The sequence below is a fragment of the Strongylocentrotus purpuratus genome, unplaced genomic scaffold (assembly GCF_000002235.5).
Source record: "Strongylocentrotus purpuratus isolate Spur 01 unplaced genomic scaffold, Spur_5.0 spur5_scaffold_2, whole genome shotgun sequence".
NCBI lineage: Eukaryota > Metazoa > Echinodermata > Echinoidea > Camarodonta > Strongylocentrotidae > Strongylocentrotus > Strongylocentrotus purpuratus.
In genome coordinates, this window is record NW_022145605.1 from 36,775,412 (window position 1) to 36,792,129 (window position 16,718).

General features: G+C 36.8%; 1 protein-coding gene across 1 annotated transcript in view; it reads right to left on the reverse strand.

Moving 5' to 3' along the window:
• The window catches only part of LOC577303 (polymerase delta-interacting protein 2), a 33,591-nt gene that overhangs the window by 3,858 nt on the left and 13,015 nt on the right, over positions 1 to 16,718 (reverse strand). The window contains exons 3-8 of the mRNA XM_030992334.1: positions 11,503 to 11,614; positions 10,975 to 11,044; positions 10,441 to 10,551; positions 2,852 to 2,988; positions 1,746 to 1,772; positions 866 to 991 (exon numbers count right to left, since the gene is read on the reverse strand). Coding sequence (XP_030848194.1) covers positions 866 to 991; positions 1,746 to 1,772; positions 2,852 to 2,988; positions 10,441 to 10,551; positions 10,975 to 11,044; positions 11,503 to 11,589 — 558 coding nt within the window. The 5' untranslated portion in view covers positions 11,590 to 11,614. The remainder of the gene's footprint in view (positions 1 to 865; positions 992 to 1,745; positions 1,773 to 2,851; positions 2,989 to 10,440; positions 10,552 to 10,974; positions 11,045 to 11,502; positions 11,615 to 16,718) is intronic.

The window sequence follows — 16,718 nt, forward strand, 5'->3', positions numbered from 1 at the left end:
ACATTTTCAATCATTTGTAATAATCACTCTCTGTTCCCCTTTAAAGCTAAAGACCAGTTATGGTCATGCAATTGCATAGTAAAAGAAACATCGTGAAAACGATCAGAAAAGGTTGATCATCTAGCATAGATGTACTGCAAGGTTCTGGAATCATCAAAATTATAAGAAATTTGGCCAAGTCTTCATAAAGTTAGAAGCACTGTACACAGAAAGATGTATATGGGACTACACACACGTGCGCGACACGTGCAATTTGTATCTCTCAGTCTCAACAGGCGAGAGATATACTAATTTACCAAATATATCAATTAGTAGGCGGTTTCCCGTCAAAAATGTTATCATCATGTAATATTCAAAACATATTCTTTCACATGATTGGTAATAAGAGCTTCCATTTCATTTTTTGAAATTGGGGCGTTTCCAATACTGGTCTTTACCTTTAAACCAACGTCTACTGCATGTAATGTAACTAGCCATGGTCTGAGATAATGACCACCCCCCCCCTACACACACACACACTGTCCTACCAAAGAGTCCAAATGAGTACATGAATAAGCCAGTTTATAAGCCAATTGTGAAATACACAGAGACAAAATACTGAAAGTTATGAAAGTAATGAAAGTTATGTAATCATTATTCATTCATGCACAAGCAGTGCACTCCATGATACACAGGTGGAAGTATTCTTTGAAAAGGGGGAAACAAAGGCTATTTATGTAGCACCTCCATCGCTGTAGGAGTGATTATTTTAAGTTGTACAAAGTGGGACCTCTTCATGATTTTGAAGATCTGTGGATATTGGGGATCATTGCAGACATGTGCTAACTGTGAAGTGGTCTATTGTCCAATATAATAAGCAGCTTACCTGTCCCACCACTCCTCTTCCTCTCACTGTCTCTAACGTTCCTGACAGACTGAAGATTCTCCAATGTCTTTCTCTCAGCTGTACCGTTTCATCTCCAAGATTCTCAAGCCTTATGCAGTACCTCCACTGCAAGAGAAAGAATACAATTTCTGAATACCGGGTACTCTATTCCAAAGAGAAAAATATCACACAAGCCATTTTCCCTTCTCTTCTAACCTTTTTGATTCACTCAGACTTATACTGCATTTGAAGGGCGATTACTGATATACAGGCAATTTAGTGACATACAATCTTTTAAGTGTTCTTTCATATGAAAGAACTTCCAATTTGATGTTTTGTTTTGTTTTGTTTTGTAAATGAAATCTGTGATTTTTGAAAATGTACATCAAGTTTTGCTGCTTTCTGTTCAAAGTTTTGTTTGGTGTTTAAAGAACACTAAGATATACAATGGTGTGTGATAAAATGTAATGTTTTAGATTGTAATATATTTTCTAAGTGTTTCATCTATTTATAAATCTCCCAATGGATGAAGAAAAAAAAATGAAATTACTAAAAACTAGGTTTTTAGTAAATTTGCAAATGTGTACATGACACACAATACATCTAATAGGTTTATATTGCTCTGATTCCAAGGAATTGAGAAACAGTGTTAAACATGAACAAGTGCTATTTGAGAGCCTATAGGCAGTGTATATTCAAATATTTGTCTCAGGAGTACTGATTATGTATTATATTTGGAGCAAGTGCAGTGAGCACCTAGTTGGCGGGTACCAGCGTTATTATTACTGTTATCAAATAAATTTTCTTTTAAATAAAGAATTTACAAAAATTAAAAATACACAAAAACTGTATTAAACTAGTACTTTAATAGTAGACTCACCCAATACACACTTGAATCCTGTGAAACCTAATGATAGTTGAATAAAAGATGAAATCATTCAAAGTTCTTTTTGGATTTTTACAAATTAATGAGGCACTAATAAAAATGAAAACTGAATGGATTTGCAAAATATGGAATTTAATACTGCAAGTCAAATCTGGAGAATATTTATACTCGCAGCAATACTGTTATACAGATACAGACAAATGAATGAATGAACAAGATCCATAAACAGAAACCAATACCCTCTCCCCTATAGGAAAGATGTTTTCCCTAGTATAAAGTGAACTGTTCAAGCTTTCCAGCTGCAGATGCATAAAGTACATTGTGGCAGTGGAGTGGTTGATAAATCAGTCCATCACCTATAAATAATAATTTGTGTATGGCAAAAAAAAAAAACATCAACAAATAAAAAATGAAATTTATCCTATCAGCTAACAGACAATGAGTGTTAAGAAAATAAAGAAAAATAAAAACACTACGCACGGAACCAAAGTCGGACTCATCATTTTTAAGGCCCTTTTCTATGCAAACATGTAGGGGGCCCGGCCCCCCACTCAGTGTTATTTAGGGTACGCATATGCTCGTTCCCTCTTTTTGAAAAGCACCCCCATCTGAGGACTGACAACATTTCCGAACCCCCTTTCCCGGGCTTTTCGCGGGCTTTTCCGGCCTTGGAGACCCCCCTAAATCAGGAAAAATGCTCAATGTACCCCCCTAAATTCGGAATAATTTCTTAGGAGTCCAAAGAGATGAGAGAGAAAAAGAAAAAACACCCACATTTTAAAGAAATCTCAGGGTGAAAAGTCAAATATACCCCTTTTTTTACAATTCTCGGACCTGACTTTGTCGCACGAAAAAGGGCCCTTTACCGGACATTTTGGCAACACGCACATGTGCGGTCATTCCGACCCGTGAGTGGGGGTGCTGGGGTAGGGGGGTGCATCGAATAGTCTACTCTCGAGTCACTTTTATGTTCATTGAGACAGTATTTAAACTTGCAATATCACTTTATAAAAGTAACATTTGAAGCTCATATTTTTTGTATAGCAACGTGAAACCTCTACCACAAAGAGTGAAGTATGTTTTCTGTAAGTGTTACCTACCCTAGCACCCATGTAGAATGGTATAACAGTAACTCTGATGCCATCAGTAGTCTCCCGATGGACATCTGATAACTCTAACCAGGGATGGTTCTTCTCCTGCCACGCCCGCAGGGTGTCTTTAGGGCTGAAGTGGGGATCTGTAGAGGGTAGGGGGAGGAGGCAAAGAATCACATAATAACTCTAACCAGGGATGATTCTTCTCTTGCCACGCCCGCAGGGTGTCTTTAGGACTGAAGTGGGGATCTGTAGGGGGTAGGGGGAGGGAGGGGTAGGAAGGGGGGGGGGAGGGGGGAGGGGGGAGCAGGCCACAGCATTAGCATCTCACACAATACAACAGGAAAAACGAGTAATTTGGCTCTTGAAAGCTTTAAAAAAAAGATTTCGCAAAAAAAAAAAATGTGGTAGAAAACTATAAAACTATTAAAAAAAAATCACGGCATGGCCTTATTATACCTATACAAATGCCCAAAGTTTCCCACTGAACTGCTGCACAATGGAGAATCTGTAGGTACCCCTAGCTTTCTACAAGTTGAATGTTCTCATAGTCAGAAGGTAATCAGGTATTCTAGCAATTTTTCACAAATGTTACTACATATGCCCCGTTGACACTTGCCCGCATTTTGGTTTGCGGATAGTTTGCGCATAGACACATACTCTTGCGTGTTAATGCAGGAAGTATCCGTGGTATCGTGCGGAAGCATGCACGCCGTGCGTGACATGCTTGACAGAATTTTCAAAATGTTCAAAATTTTGGCACAATTTTTGTTGGCAACTTTTGTGAACTATGCGTTACCTAGTCGTGCCAGTGTGCGCTGATGCATGTCCGTCAGCCTAGTGGCACTCATGTTCACGACTAGTTAACGACTTATTTGATCACAATTAGCGCATTGACTTCGCATACTTCCTGCGCAGTTTTCGTATGCCATGCGCATAGTCTACATGTGGAACACGTGATCTTGATGACATAATTTCACTTAAATTGTATAATGATATGAAAGAGGATGTAATTCAATTCAAATACACTTACAACAGAAAACCAGAACTTTGTATCCTGTCATCTATATGCTTCAAATACATTTTAGGGGTAAATCTCTGCAGAAGTGTATGTTTTATGACATCCTTGTTCACATCATTATAGAATTGAAGTGAAATTTTGCGATCAAATTTTTGGAATATGAGGCCCCCAAATGTCTCATTATCGTTAAAAATAATTAATTGATAACACATAATTATAAAGTATAATGTAAAGGACAATGCTTACATTTTTTTAGCTTGTGAACAGTTTCTGACTTCGACACCTGTATTTGCTTAAATAAATGTACTTTTAACAGTATATGGTAAACTACCTTTACAGCATTGATGAGCAGGATACCTTTCTAAAATGATTCAACGTTTTTTAAATGTTTGTCTGGGGATTTAACAGATTTTCCCCAATTCATGTGTTTTTAGGTTCGTCGTTGTTGAGAATAAATTGTTTTTCTCCAAAGTCGCTTTTGTAACTTAGATGTCAATTATTCAGCCCCTTTCCCATAATTACAATTAATTGAAACTAAATTACTAAAATCTGGGAATATATTAAATTGTGAGATGTACCCTTTTCAAACTCTCTTGTTTAAAGATACTATGTCCCTTTTGCAGCCAACATCAAATTCTGGAGAACTTTGCAGGAATTATGAATATGTCATGTATGTCCTATCTGTGAAATTTAAACATTAGCAGCGTCCTAATATTCAAATTATGCAAGGAAACCCGTTTACTTGCTAGACTTCACTGTCAGACACTATTGAGTGGCTGACTGGCTTTTTCTTCTTTGGTAATAACATACTGTAAATCTCTGTGTATAAGGCGCACTTTTTTGCTACCAAAAAAAATTGAAAGTCGGGGGTGCGTCTTATACACAGGTACACAATTTTTTTTTTTAAAGTTTCGATTTATGGCGCTATGCCTGGCAACGCTCCCAGCTCAGTAATCGGTGTGTTGACTCACCACTCGGAATCTAGAACAACACTCAAATTTGTCTGTCATCTTGGTTTGAAAGTAATCTTTCTAATAAATCTCAATATGTAGTTTATAATAATAATTCCTCCAATTTTGCTTGGCGTACCACAAGGTTTTATCCTAGGTACTCTACTGTTTTTAATTTACATTAATGATCTTACACATTCTTCTTGACAAGTTCACAAGCACAAATCGGCGCCTTCAACTGCACCTCGATGTTAAATGAAAGTCCTCCCTGCTTGTGTTTTCCTTTTTTTTTTTTTTTTGTCTTCAAAATAGGGGTGCGCCTTATACACAGGTGCACCTTATACACAGAGATTTGCGGTACAATGGTCTGAAAATCAGACTATGACTTACTGGCTCTATAGTTCTTAAAGGTAATGCAAAGTTTGGTATGGGGTCATGAATGTGGTTCAAATGAACTTATTGGAAGCATATGCGATCCTACAATATTCAGTGATCGTTGTCGCGGTTGAAATCGAGTCTAAAGTTATGAAATTGTAAATAATTAACATTTTACTTTGAATAGCTCCCTCTCAAGGTCAAGATATTAATTAAGCTATAGAACAATGTTTCTTTACTCAAATCGACCGATAAGCTATATATCACAACTACATATTCTGAGATTTTCATGGTCGCAGCTACCATTGTACGGCCGTAGGGGCTATTTGAAATTTATCAAAATTTACCGGGAGCACCGGTAAATTTTTATATTCAATATTTCTCGAAAGCAGAAGTGTTTTAGGGGCAAAATTTTCTAGTGCTTATATTACATCCACAGGGGCATTCAAATATATCAAAATTATAAAGAATCATTATCCACTCAATTTTCAAAATTTCCCAAAACTTTGTATTACCTTTAAGTCGATTCGACAACTAATGGTCGTTATTTTCCCACTTAAAGACATTTTCAAGCTCCCCTTTTTTTAGGGAAGTTATAAATTAGTATTATCTTTCAAATGTCGTTGGAATTTAACCTCTTCATTTTTTGGGCCTGCAAATGGGACATAGTACCTTTAAAGGTAATACAAAGTTTTGGGAAATTTTAAAAAATTGGGTGGACAGTGAATCTTTACAATTTTGATATAGCCCCTAAAACACTTCTATTTTCGAGAAAAATTGAATATAAAAATTTACCGGTAAAGTTTGATAAATTTTGATATATTTCAAATAGCGCCTATGGCCCTACAATGGTAGCTGCGACCATGAAAATCTCAGAATATGTAGTTGTGATATATAATTTCCAAACGGGAATAGCTAATCGGTCGATTTTAGTCAAGAAAGATTATTTCAAAGCTAAATTAATATCTTGACCTTGAGAGGGAGCTATACAACATTTCATAACTTCAGACTCGATTTTAACCGCGACAACGATCAATGAATATTGTAGGAACGCATATGCTTCCAATATTTTAATTTGAACTGAATTCATGACCCCATACCAAAACTTTGTAATACCTTTAAGTAAGTTTTTAGTAACTTCCTACAGCAGGGCTTAAATTAATCCAAGGCCACCAAGGCCATGGCCTTGGATGTCCCTTTGATTGGCCTCAATGCCCCTCTCATTGGCCTTGGAGATTTTGTGTGCCCTTTCCAATTCTTCCTATTTGTTCTGTAATATAGGAATGTGCCCTACAGAAAAGTGGCTTTGCCCTAAAAATACTGAAATTTAAGGCCTGCTACAGTCCTACTTTCACACTGCACGGTGAAACAAATGACCGACGAATACTAATAATTTATCTCATAAGGGTGGAAATAGAGTCTCTTTACAAAGAGAGTATGGACATAATGTGAGTCAGAGCTCTCGGGAACAATATAACGTTCAATTCTTCCTAGAAACGGTTATTTCTGGTCTTCGGTCAATAACTGGTCAAAATGTCCATACACATGGCGTCTTAACAACCATTCTCTGACCCACCCCGTCCTTGCTTTTCTTTTCCTACCCCACTTTTTCTGCTCTTTTTCAAGATTCTTATGCTGCTCAAGACCAATAAGCCCTGCAGCCACGACATATAAACACTCTCTTTGCCCTGAAACAGCTTCTTGGGTATTCAACATTTTCAATGTTGTCCAACTAGTATGTGAATGAGTTGAAACAAGTCTCCTGATCAAAAAGAAGAAAAAAAGTGACTACTAGAAGCAATTGTCACAATGAGTGCCAATGCGTGAATTGTTCTTAAGTTTGGTGTAAATATGACGTGACAATGCGTAAACAGTGATTAAGTTGAGCGTAAACATGACGCGACAATGCGTGTCTTGGTGGTTATGCATTGCGTAAACTATTCATAAATTAGAAATGACCCTATAAGGACTGCGTGCCATACAAATTGGCACGCCATAGAGCGGGACAGTGCGGGACCAAAATGCGGGCAAGTGTCAACGAGGCAGTAGACTACAAAATGGTCTTATATCTGAAGCAATTAAGAATTATTAAATATTTTGGAAGCTGCTTGTTTCCTCAATTTTCTTACTTGTGCATCAATCTGAAGAGAAACATGTACACCTGTAGTACAATCAGATGGTTCAGACAGAGCAGTATTGGATTTGTATTTTGTTTTCTTCTAATGACAAGAATTCTGATGATCTTATTAACAACTGTCAGAGTGCATTAGCATCCCTTTCCATCACTACTGACCACTTTACAAATATATTGGAGACGGTAGAAAGGAATAAACATTCTCCTGTATTAAATCATTATTTCCAGTGGCATGTGAGTTGGTGATATGTGCAGCAAACCTCAGGTATGCATACAATTTATTTAACTTGTGAACCGGACAGTGTTCCACAAAATGGTCTATTGAAATATCTGTATTATAATTAACACGCCTTTCAATGAGTTATCGGCGAACTCACGATTGCTCCGTGAACAATGCACAGGGGCCGTACTCAATTCAGCATGCAGATTAAACAAGTACTAGCAGGACCCGTGGAAAATCCACGGGATTCTAGGGGAGGGGGCCAAATAGATAGATAGAGGCCTATGTGCTATCCAAAAAAAATTTAGATTATCTTTATATAGAGAATTTTTATAATATATGCTGTTTGACCATGAATGGCGCACCGTAAAACAAACTATGTCAGATAGGATCTCGATAATTACTATTTATTTGCATTATTATTGTTGTGATTTCAATGTAGTTTCATGAAAAGACTACATATGCAGAGGCTTGGATTATGATTATGTTGGCATTGTTCACAAAATGTGTATAATTATTTTCAAAGTAAAGATTTTACGCGAAAAATCAGACGGTTTGTGCACAAATTGACTCGAGTATGTGTGGGACTGTGAGCGTAGAATCCAGTGAAAGATTTTTTTTTTCGGGGACTCGATCTATATCAAATTTTGGGAAAATTTTTGGGGGCTACTTTTTTTTATCTTTCGGGAGCTCCTTTTTCTTGGGCTAATTTTTCATTATTTCATTTAAAGATGCAGTTTGTTTAGTTAAGTAGCGTAGTGTTACGTAAAAAAAGGCGTACTTTCTGCGTCCAGTTTCTACGCCGAAAGTACGCGAATTTTGTTAAACATATTAAATTGTTTGCGTCCATCTTGCATACTTTTTTGCGTCCCTCAGGGTATAGTAACGTAGGCCAGCGTACTCTCAGCTCAGCGTAGTTGGTACGCAACTCTACTATGGACCCCACGCCAATTATTGATCGACCTGCCAGTGTCACAAATAAGGCATTAAAAATATGCTCATCTGACCGTAATTAAATGCCTAAAACCCCTGAGCTTTCGGGGGTTCAGCCCTTTGTACCCGTGGACACCACGCCTGCACTCAAATCGCTTTGAGTTACCTGACCCCCCCCCCCCCCATACTTTAAAAATTGATTTGATGCAAGAACTGTATCATACTAAAAGTATTATCATGTTTTTAAACGACCATGACGACCGTCTGATTTTCTTGTGAAAACTTTACTTTGAAAAATGATTATCGAAATTCAGTATACAACTATACATGGCCAGAATAATCACAATCCAAGCCCAGGTTTCATACATCTATTCACGAAACTATATTGAAATCGGGGCAATAATAGCAATTTCAAAGTGTTGTTTAGACTCTCCTCACACCACGGACAGACCTGGCTACTCCATGCTCACACACTCAGCTCCGACAGCACCCCCGACAGCAGCGCTCAGCTGCCGTGGCAATACACTGTGGACTCAAGGCAGTTTGCAACTGAACTGTCACGTGAAGGCGTACTATCACAGATCTGTTTGCGCTATTCTTGTTGTGATTTCGATGGAGTTTTCATGAAAAGACCAATAAAACAGAAGCTTGGACTATGATTATGTTGGCATAGATCACAGAATTTGTATAATTATTTTCAGAGTAAAGATTTTACGTGAAAATAGGTCCATGGTTTGCGCCAGTTGTCGCAATCGCCTCGACTCGAATCGACTGTACTGTGATGTGTGCATGTGTGTGACCTGAGAGCGTGTAATACACGTACACTGTGGGCGCCTGGCCTAGCTACAAAGCATATCCTATAGAAAGACGCATAACACGGGTACGCTCAACCCGTTGAGCGTACATATTGGCTACATCCCATCACCCGGGTGAGTCGTCTGTTAATGTGTATTTCTCTTACATGCTACAAAGCGAATCCTATAGCAAGAGGCCTTACTCGGGATATGCCGCAGCCTTTACAATGAGACTTGTTACACCCGTTGACGCGAGTGGATTCTCGTCCATCGTGTGTCTCTTCGTCTTTCTTTTATAATTAGACAGAGGGCGGGTGCACGCCTTGCCGACTCGCTCTCGCGGGTTCGTCGCCTCCTCGCAATCCGCGACGCCCGCCGTGCTCTCGTCCGCCCGTCCTCCCCGGCCGCCCCGAAACCGCGTTTAACGGCGTGGACGTCGATCGCGGGGTCGACGTGGCACGCGGGTTACGGGAGACAGGCCTCGTGGAATTGTGCCGCCCTCCCCGCGCCACGGCGGAGGCGGGCGGGGTCGGGGAAAGACGTTTTTGAGGAACCGTTTTGGCCCGTGTTGGACCCCCCGCGGCGATTTTGCGTATTAGTAATATAGATATTACTTAGCATTTGGCTGGCTAAGTACAATATATCCTAACTCGTATTCAGATCACATCTGAGCATTTTACTTTAGCAAGTCAACTTTAAATCAAACTACATTTTGATAACCGGCGTTATATCATATGGTCAATGAAAAGTAATGCACAATTAACGCATCACATTATACAAGCGCTAAAAACTGTGCACTAGAAATTGTGTGCAGCTTATACTGACGGCATATGCAAACCAAATGCCTGCCAATCAAGGCATCCAAATAATTGGCTTTAGTCTGCTAGAGAGCTGTTATAAGCTTAGGGTAAAATACTTAACTGAAAGCATCAACTGAATACTGAAGTAGGCTGAGAATTTATCTAAGCTGAAAATTGAGTAAAATACCCATCTATCCATCATTTAAGTATTGAATTGAATACCGGCCTTGGTCTATAGCCCAATCAAATTCACTAGTTTGTATCTCTGCATCAACGCCCCCCTTCCCCCCCCCCCCCCCCCCCCCCCCCTCTCCACCCCTCCCTCATCCGATCATCAATTCAAATACTGAAAGGTATAATGTTTTTACCTTGGCCAGGATTGAATTCTAAGAATTTATCAAAGAGCTCATGACTGATAGGACTGGCTTCACCAGAAGAGGAGTATGGTAAGACATCTTCATGGGCTACATAGTCAAGACCTGATATCAAAGAGATAAAATAAAGAAGAATTATGAAGAAATAACAACAGTTATAAAGAAGAAGGAAAACATGTTTTTTCTGATGATTTTTAGAAGGATCCAACCAAAGATATCATTCGTTATCTGGCACTGTAGACAAATGGTTCTTTGATGTCATAATACAATGCTACTAATAAAAAAATTGATGCTGGCATGCAAATAATATCAACAATAAAATACAACAAGCAAGGCTTCATCCCTTCCTAAAAAAAATAACCCCCAAATTATACGTTGTTATTTTAATAACACCCCCCCCCCCCCCCGGCTTTTGCAATTATCTTCCCAAAACTTCCCCAAACATGTAAGTACAGTTTCAAAGTTTGTTGAATCTCAAATTGTATATTTGGAGAAAGATTTTATGATAGTATGACATTTTCTCTTTACCTGGTATTGCATATAGAGATCTGTTGTTATCTTGGTTACCAAGAAAGGTGACTGCTTCTGTTTGTGCCCTCTGTCAAATGAATATCATGAGCAATAGAGTAAATCAAAAATTTATGATCATGAATAAAGACTTATGATTGTTAATTAGCATTAAACTGAAATAAAGTCAGAGAAAATGACCCGACATTGACATTCTGTCAATTTCTTTCAGCATCTTTTGGTCTTTTGGTAACAGTGATTAAATAATATCTTCAAAATATATGTAGTTCCAAAATTTAATTGATTTGCTACGAAACAAGCAATTGTCTACATTTCAAATAGCTCATCATTATCAACTTGTCTCAATATTGATTTGAATTTCACATTCTGTCTTTATGGCAACTCACAATTCCATGAAACAAAATCTTCTTTATTTTACATTGATGGGTAAGACAAGATTCATGCAGCTTTTGTCAAAATGTAATGGAAAGTAAAGTTTTAGTTCATGTTACACAGTACAGTATATAAGTTTACAAAAGAAATACTTACAATGAAAGGGCAATCTCTTGAATCTATTAGCACTTGATAGTAGACATGTGTTTTTCCTTTCACTTCTTTGTTGGTATCTAAAGGCATTCCATCTATCTTCTCTGTAGGCCTGCTGAACAGAAATAGAGCAATCAAAATATTATCTTTAAAATATATCAAATCTTTGTGACTTGATTTTTCAACTTTGGTACTCCTAAAATATGTAAACCTTGATGACAAGATACTTGTAAATATTTTGAGTAGCAGATGTCAGAAAGGCACAAAACAATTAAGTCAACATAATGTTGGAGCAAGTAATAATAATAATAATAATAATATTTAATTTTTATATAGCGCTTAATACAAATGTCTCTAAGCGCTTTGCAAATATATTATTACCCCGGTCATTTCTCTTCTGCCTGGGTAATAAATAAAAAAGATTGAACGAATACGTACTGTTTGTAGTTTGAGATTTATTATAATGAGTAAATGGAGGGCAGGAATACTGATAGCCCCCGCACGCGCCAACAATATTCAAAGCAACAGTGTGCCGATGGCCACAAAACAAGATCTCAAATATTGAACTTGAAGAACTTACTTACACCATACTGTGAGCATGCACGTGCTGGCTATCATATTATTCCTTACTAAAAATTATGTATTCAAATACTGATTCATTTTTCAAGAATATCTATGACTTTTGTATCCAATACAATACAATACAAGCGCTTTGATATAAATGTTTTATCAAAAGCGCTATATAAGTAAAAGTTATTATTATTACATTACACTGCTTTGCACTTATAATGCATTGGATGTATTTCATCTCATTCCATCCAAACTAGATTATTATCAAGCTTTCACATAAGAAGTCCAAAAGCCCCTGTTAATAAAATACAGCTTTTTTCTGCATTTTTGTGAATTGGGTGGATAAAATGTGAATAATACTAAAAAGCCCCTCTAAAGTGTTGGGAGCCCCAAAAATTTGTGACAAAATTTCACTGAAATTTAATCATAATTTGGAAGAGGATATCATTTAACAAGGACTTTCCCAAAAAATGTGTGTGAAGACAAATGTTGATAAAAGAGTACATAATTTGGGTTTTCTGTTGTACTCAGAAAACCTAAATTTTGTATTCTTTCATCAATATTCGACTCAAACACAATTGTTTTGAATATCTTTGCAGGAATGTGTCTTAGATAACATCCTCTTTCACATTATGATATAATTTAAAATGAAATTTTGCCATACCATTTTGGGGGCTCCCAACACTTCAAGGGGCTTTAAAGGTATTACAAAGTTTTGGTAAAAATATTTAATTCATCTGAAACTCTTTGATGTTATAACAAGATGCAATAGGAATATCTTTAACCAATCTCCACCGCTGAAATACTTTTTTTTTTTTTTAGTGAATTAAACAGTAATTAATAAATCAATTATTAGTTCCAAGCTGCCTGTATTTAAACCGGCTCATGATGTTGTATACTAGCGCCATCTACTGTTGTAAATGGTTCATGGTATAATCGATATTGAAACACTGTCTTACGTTCGCCCCGCCCGGCGCAAGCCGCATGGACAGAAGACAAACAGCAATTTTGACACCGCGCTGACCCCGCTCCACGGCGGGGAAGCGACTGTATTCGAATGGCTTCGGTCCATGTTCTTTTTTATAGCTCCATGGTACCAGCATCTGTGTGCGTTTGTGTGAGAGCAAGTACCGTTCAGGATTGTATCGCACAAATCAAGGGAGTTATAATCTCCTTGCATGCAGAGTGAGTTTGACCATGACGTACCCGTAAACCCTCCTCCGCAACCGTCTCAATCTAGTCTCAGCTTCGACTGATCAGTCTTTTTGATATACATTTATAACAGACAATTTCAAGTAGGCCTACGGGATACATGAAGTGTTATGTCCGTGAAATGCATTCAGAAAAGAATATCAGAAAGAAAGCAATTTGAAAATGAATGACCACATAATCGTTCAGATAAACATGAAAGAAATACAATAAATATGTCTATCCAGATACCGCTCTCTCTCTCTATCTCTCTCTGTCCCCCCCCCCCCACCCCCTCTCTCTTTCCTACAGAAGTTCGATGTAATGTTCATTATACCCTTGGAAGTTTCGAAAAAAATCATTTTCACCACATGGACCCTCTCTCTCCGAAATATAGACCCAGGCTCTCTCTGTCACTCTCTCTCTCTCTTGTTCCCTCTTTCCCTTCCTCTCGCACACTCTCGATCTCCCTCTCTTCGCCTGTGCTCCTCTGCACTGCATGTTTGACTTGTTTTCTTTCATCCTCATCTACATTATAACCCCATCAAAAAACTATGGTCCTATCACGTGAATGAAAACTTCTATCGTCTTTGTGATTATTATTATCTTTGTCATATATTTATATGATCCTCATTTACATACACCCCAACAATGGTCTTATCGCGTGAATGAGAACTTCTATCGTTTTTGTGATAATTATTATCTTTGTCATATAATTATATCACCCTCATTTACATAACCCCGACAAAAAAAATATGGTCCTATAACGCGAATGAGAACTTCTATCGTCTTTATGATTAGTATTATCCTTGTCATAAAATCCAACCAAAAACTACAGTCCTATCACGTGAATGAGAACTTCTATCTTCTTTGTGATTATTATTATTCTTGTCATATCACCCTCATTTACATAACCCCGACAAAAGAAATATGGTCCTATCACATGAATGAGAACTTCTATCGTTTTTGTGATAATTATTATCTTTGTCATATATATTTATATCACCCTCATTTACATAACCCCGACAAAAAAATATGGTCATATCACGCGAATGAGAACTTCTATCGTCTTTATGATTATTATTATCCTTGTCATAAAATCCAACCAAAAACTTCTGTCCTATCACGTGAATGAGAACTTCTATCGTCTTTGTGATTATTATTATTCTTGTCATATATTTATATCACCCTCATTTACATAACCCCGACAAAAGAAATATGGTCCTATCACATGAATGAGAACTTCTATCGTTTTTGTGATAATTATTATCTTTGTCATATATATTTATATCACCCTCATTTACATAACCCCGACAAAAAAATATGGCCATATCACGCGAATGAGAACTTCTATCGTCTTTATGATTATTATTATCCTTGTCATAAAATCCAACCAAAAACTACTGTCCTATCACGTGAATGAGAACTTCTATCGTCTTTGTGATTATTATTATTCTTGTCATATATTTATATCACCCTCATTTACATAACCCCGACAAAAGAAATATGGTCCGATCACGCGAATGAAAACTTCTATCGTCTTTGTGATTATTATTATCCTTGTCATAAAATCCAACCAAAAACTACTGTCCAATCACGTGAATGAGAACTTCTATCTTTTTGTGATAATTATTATCTTTGTCATATATATTTATATCCCCCTAATTTCCATAACTCCGACAAAAAGAAATATGGTCCTATCACACGAATGAGAACTTCTATCGTCTTTGTGATTATTATTATTCTTGTCATATACTCTACCCCAAAACTAATGTCCTATCACGTGAATAACAAGTTCTCTCGCATTCGTGATAATTATTATCTTTGTAATATTTTTACATCACCCTCATTTACATAACCCCGGCCGGCAAAAGAAATATGGTCCTATCACACGAATGAGAACTTCTATCGTCTTTGTGATTATTATTATTCTTGTCATATATTTATATCACCCTCATTTACATAACTCCGACAAAAGAAATATGGTCCTATCACGCGAATGAGAACTTCTATCTTCTTTGTGATTATTATTATTCTTGTCATATATTTATATCACCCTCATTTACATAACCCCGACAAAAGAAATATGGTCCTATCACATGAATGAGAACTTCTATCGTTTTTGTGATAATTATTATCTTTGTCATATATATTTATATCACCCTCATTTACATAACCCCGACAAAAAAATATGGCCATATCACGCGAATGAGAACTTCTATCGTCTTTATGATTATTATTATCCTTGTCATAAAATCCAACCAAAAACTACTGTCCTATCACGTGAATGAGAACTTCTATCGTCTTTGTGATTATTATTATTCTTGTCATATATTTATATCACCCTCATTTACATAACCCCGACAAAAGAAATATGGTCTGATCACGCGAATGAAAACTTCTATCGTCTTTGTGATTATTATTATCCTTGTCATAAAATCCAACCAAAAACTACTGTCCAATCACGTGAATGAGAACTTCTATCTTTTTGTGATAATTATTATCTTTGTCATATATATCTATATCCCCCTAATTTCCATAACTCCGACAAAAAGAAATATGGTCCTATCACACGAATGAGAACTTCTATCGTCTTTGTGATTATTATTATTCTTGTCATATACTCTACCCCAAAACTAATGTCCTATCACGTGAATAACAAGTTCTCTCGCATTCGTGATAATTATTATCTTTGTAATATTTTTACATCACCCTCATTTACATAACCCCGGCCGGCAAAAGAAATATGGTCCTATCACACGAATGAGAACTTCTATCGTCTTTGTGATTATTATTATTCTTGTCATATATTTATATCACCCTCATTTACATAACTCCGACAAAAGAAATATGGTCCTATCACGCGAATGAGAACTTCTATCTTCTTTGTGATTATTATTATTCTTGTAATATATTTATATCACCCTCATTTACATAACCCCGACAAAAGAAATATGGTCCTATCACATGAATGAGAACTTCTATCGTTTTTGTGATAATTATTATCTTTGTCATATATATTTATATCACCCTCATTTACATAACCCCGACAAAAAAATATGGCCATATCACGCGAATGAGAACTTCTATCGTCTTTATGATTATTATTATCCTTGTCATAAAATCCAACCAAAAACTACTGTCCTATCACGTGAATGAGAACTTCTATCGTCTTTGTGATTATTATTATTCTTGTCATATATTTATATCACCCTCATTTACATAACCCCGACAAAAGAAATATGGTCCGATCACGCGAATGAAAACTTCTATCGTCTTTGTGATTATTATTATCCTTGTCATAAAATCCAACCAAAAACTACTGTCCAATCACGTGAATGAGAACTTCTATCTTTTTGTGATAATTATTATCTTTGTCATATATATTTATATCCCCCTAATTTCCATAACTCCGACAAAAAGAAATATGGTCCTATCACACGAATGAGAACTTCTATCGT